This window comes from Vigna unguiculata, chromosome 4 (assembly GCF_004118075.2).
Source record: "Vigna unguiculata cultivar IT97K-499-35 chromosome 4, ASM411807v1, whole genome shotgun sequence".
NCBI classification, from domain to species: Eukaryota; Viridiplantae; Streptophyta; class Magnoliopsida; order Fabales; family Fabaceae; genus Vigna; species Vigna unguiculata.
The window spans coordinates 20,825,354-20,827,509 of NC_040282.1; the positions used below are offsets into that span (position 1 = coordinate 20,825,354).

The window sequence follows — 2,156 nt, forward strand, 5'->3', positions numbered from 1 at the left end:
TTTAAATAGTCTATATTATAAATTATTTTAAGTTATCATTGAGAATAATAATAATTTATTTCAGTTATTAATGATATCAATAAATTATAATTTTCTAATTTTAAATAAAATTTTTAATTTTTTTTAATACCATTTTTTTTATTTACATTGAAGGGTAAAATGGTAATCATACAATTTACTCTATTCAAAATTATAATTTATTAAGTTTTATTAATCACATCATTCACAAACTTTCATAAACTTTCCACTTATATCCACTCAAATCATACCATCTTTTCCTTAATACAAACAATTTCATCTTTACCTACAAATCAACTCAAATCAATGCAAATCCACTCTTTCAAATTCACACTCCAATCCAAACACAACATTAGACTAGATATACGAGGACCATCTTAGACTAGATTTATCAAAATCATCTTTGGAATAGATACATCAGTGCCTTACAATAAATAAATAAATAAATAAATATATATATATATATATATATATATATATATATATATATATATATATATATATATATATAACAACGGCTTTTTTTTTTCTGGACATGAGGATCATAATCTTTGAGCTACTTGTGAATAATACTTGACTTTTGATTTGAGCTTTATAATTGTTATCTCATGCAAGACACTTCTTAAGATAAGGCTATCATTCAAATATTTTCCTTACTCGTGTGGACAATATGCTGTAATGACATCACTTTTACAATCCAACGGTTGTAAGATGTGAGGAAGCAGTCCCTTGGATTTGACACCATTGGATGAGCAGTGAAGAAATCACAGTATTATATAAAGGAAGAAGGAGAAGCAGCTTGGCCATCTAGCAGCAGAACAACAAGTGATTCAGAAGTAAGAAGGAAGGAAAATGGCTTCCTCAATGATCTCCTCCCCAGCTGTTACGACCGTTAACCGTGCTGGTGCCGGTGCCGGCATGGTGGCTCCGTTCACTGGCCTGAAGTCCTTGGGTGGGTTCCCAACGAGGAAGACGAACAATGACATTACTTCGGTTGCAAACAACGGTGGAAGAGTGCAATGCATGCAGGTAATTAAGAAAACTGGAATTAGAAGTTAGATGGATAAATTATGGGTAGAAAAGGTTAATGAAATTATGATGGAAATGAGTAGGTGTGGCCAACCACTGGGAAGAAGAAGTTCGAGACTCTGTCGTACCTTCCAGACCTGACTGAAGAACAACTGCTTAAGGAGATAGATTACCTTCTTAGGAATGGATGGATCCCTTGCTTGGAATTTACATTGCAGGTGAATTTGTTGGAAGCCCTTTTTGTTGAATTTGATGATTGATTGTTATTAAATTTTGATGATTGATTTGATGTTTTTGGTTTATAGGACCCATTCCCATACCGTGAGCAAAACAGGTCACCTGGATACTATGATGGAAGGTACTGGACCATGTGGAAGCTGCCTATGTTTGGGTGCACTGATGCTACTCAGGTGTTGCAGGAGGTTGTAGAGGCCAGGACTGCTCACCCCAACGGCTTCGTCCGTATCATTGGATTCGACAACGTTCGTCAAGTCCAGTGCATCAGTTTCATTGCCTACAAGGCCCCTGGCTTCTAAGTCTGCTACATTTGTAACCCACCACCACTTTGTTTCTTTGTTTGTATTTAAACCAAATTCCCATTTCGTTTTCTCTTTCTGAGATTCCACCATCCTGTAATTTTGGTTTCTGTTTTCAGACATGAATGGATGAGATAATTAATGCATTAGCTGCTGATGTCTTGTTGCTTTGTTCCCAAGTAACTTCAAGAACCATTATCATAGCATTTCCCTCTATGGGTTTAACTTAACCTTTATTAAGTCAATTGAAGTTAGTGCCAATAAATGAAGCCTAAGAAGGTAGAGCTTAGCCTTTACTTTGTCACACAGATATAATGCATGAATATGTTGTAATCTAAGAATGATTCCAAACCCTCCTACGTTCTCCTGCTAATCCTCCTATTTTTTATATAAATTATTCATGTTTTTTGTAATCAATCTTATGTAATCACTGATATTGCTAGAAAGCTGATTCCAAAACAATATAAGAATTCCGTAATTTTTCAAAACAAAGATACTTGTTTAGTATATAGTAGCAGCACTATAATGATCAACAGCCACCAATAAATATGTGCAAAGAAAGAGATGTCAAAT

General features: G+C 34.3%; 1 protein-coding gene across 1 annotated transcript; it reads left to right on the forward strand.

Moving 5' to 3' along the window:
- Positions 1 to 748: 748 nt before the first annotated feature.
- Positions 749 to 1,738, forward strand: LOC114180221 (ribulose bisphosphate carboxylase small chain 1, chloroplastic-like). Its single transcript, XM_028066513.1, has 3 exons — positions 749 to 1,047; positions 1,131 to 1,265; positions 1,353 to 1,738. Exons 1-3 carry the CDS (start codon positions 871 to 873, stop codon positions 1,581 to 1,583), a joined length of 543 nt encoding a protein of 180 aa, XP_027922314.1. The 5' UTR covers positions 749 to 870; the 3' UTR covers positions 1,584 to 1,738.
- Positions 1,739 to 2,156: the final 418 nt, after the last annotated feature.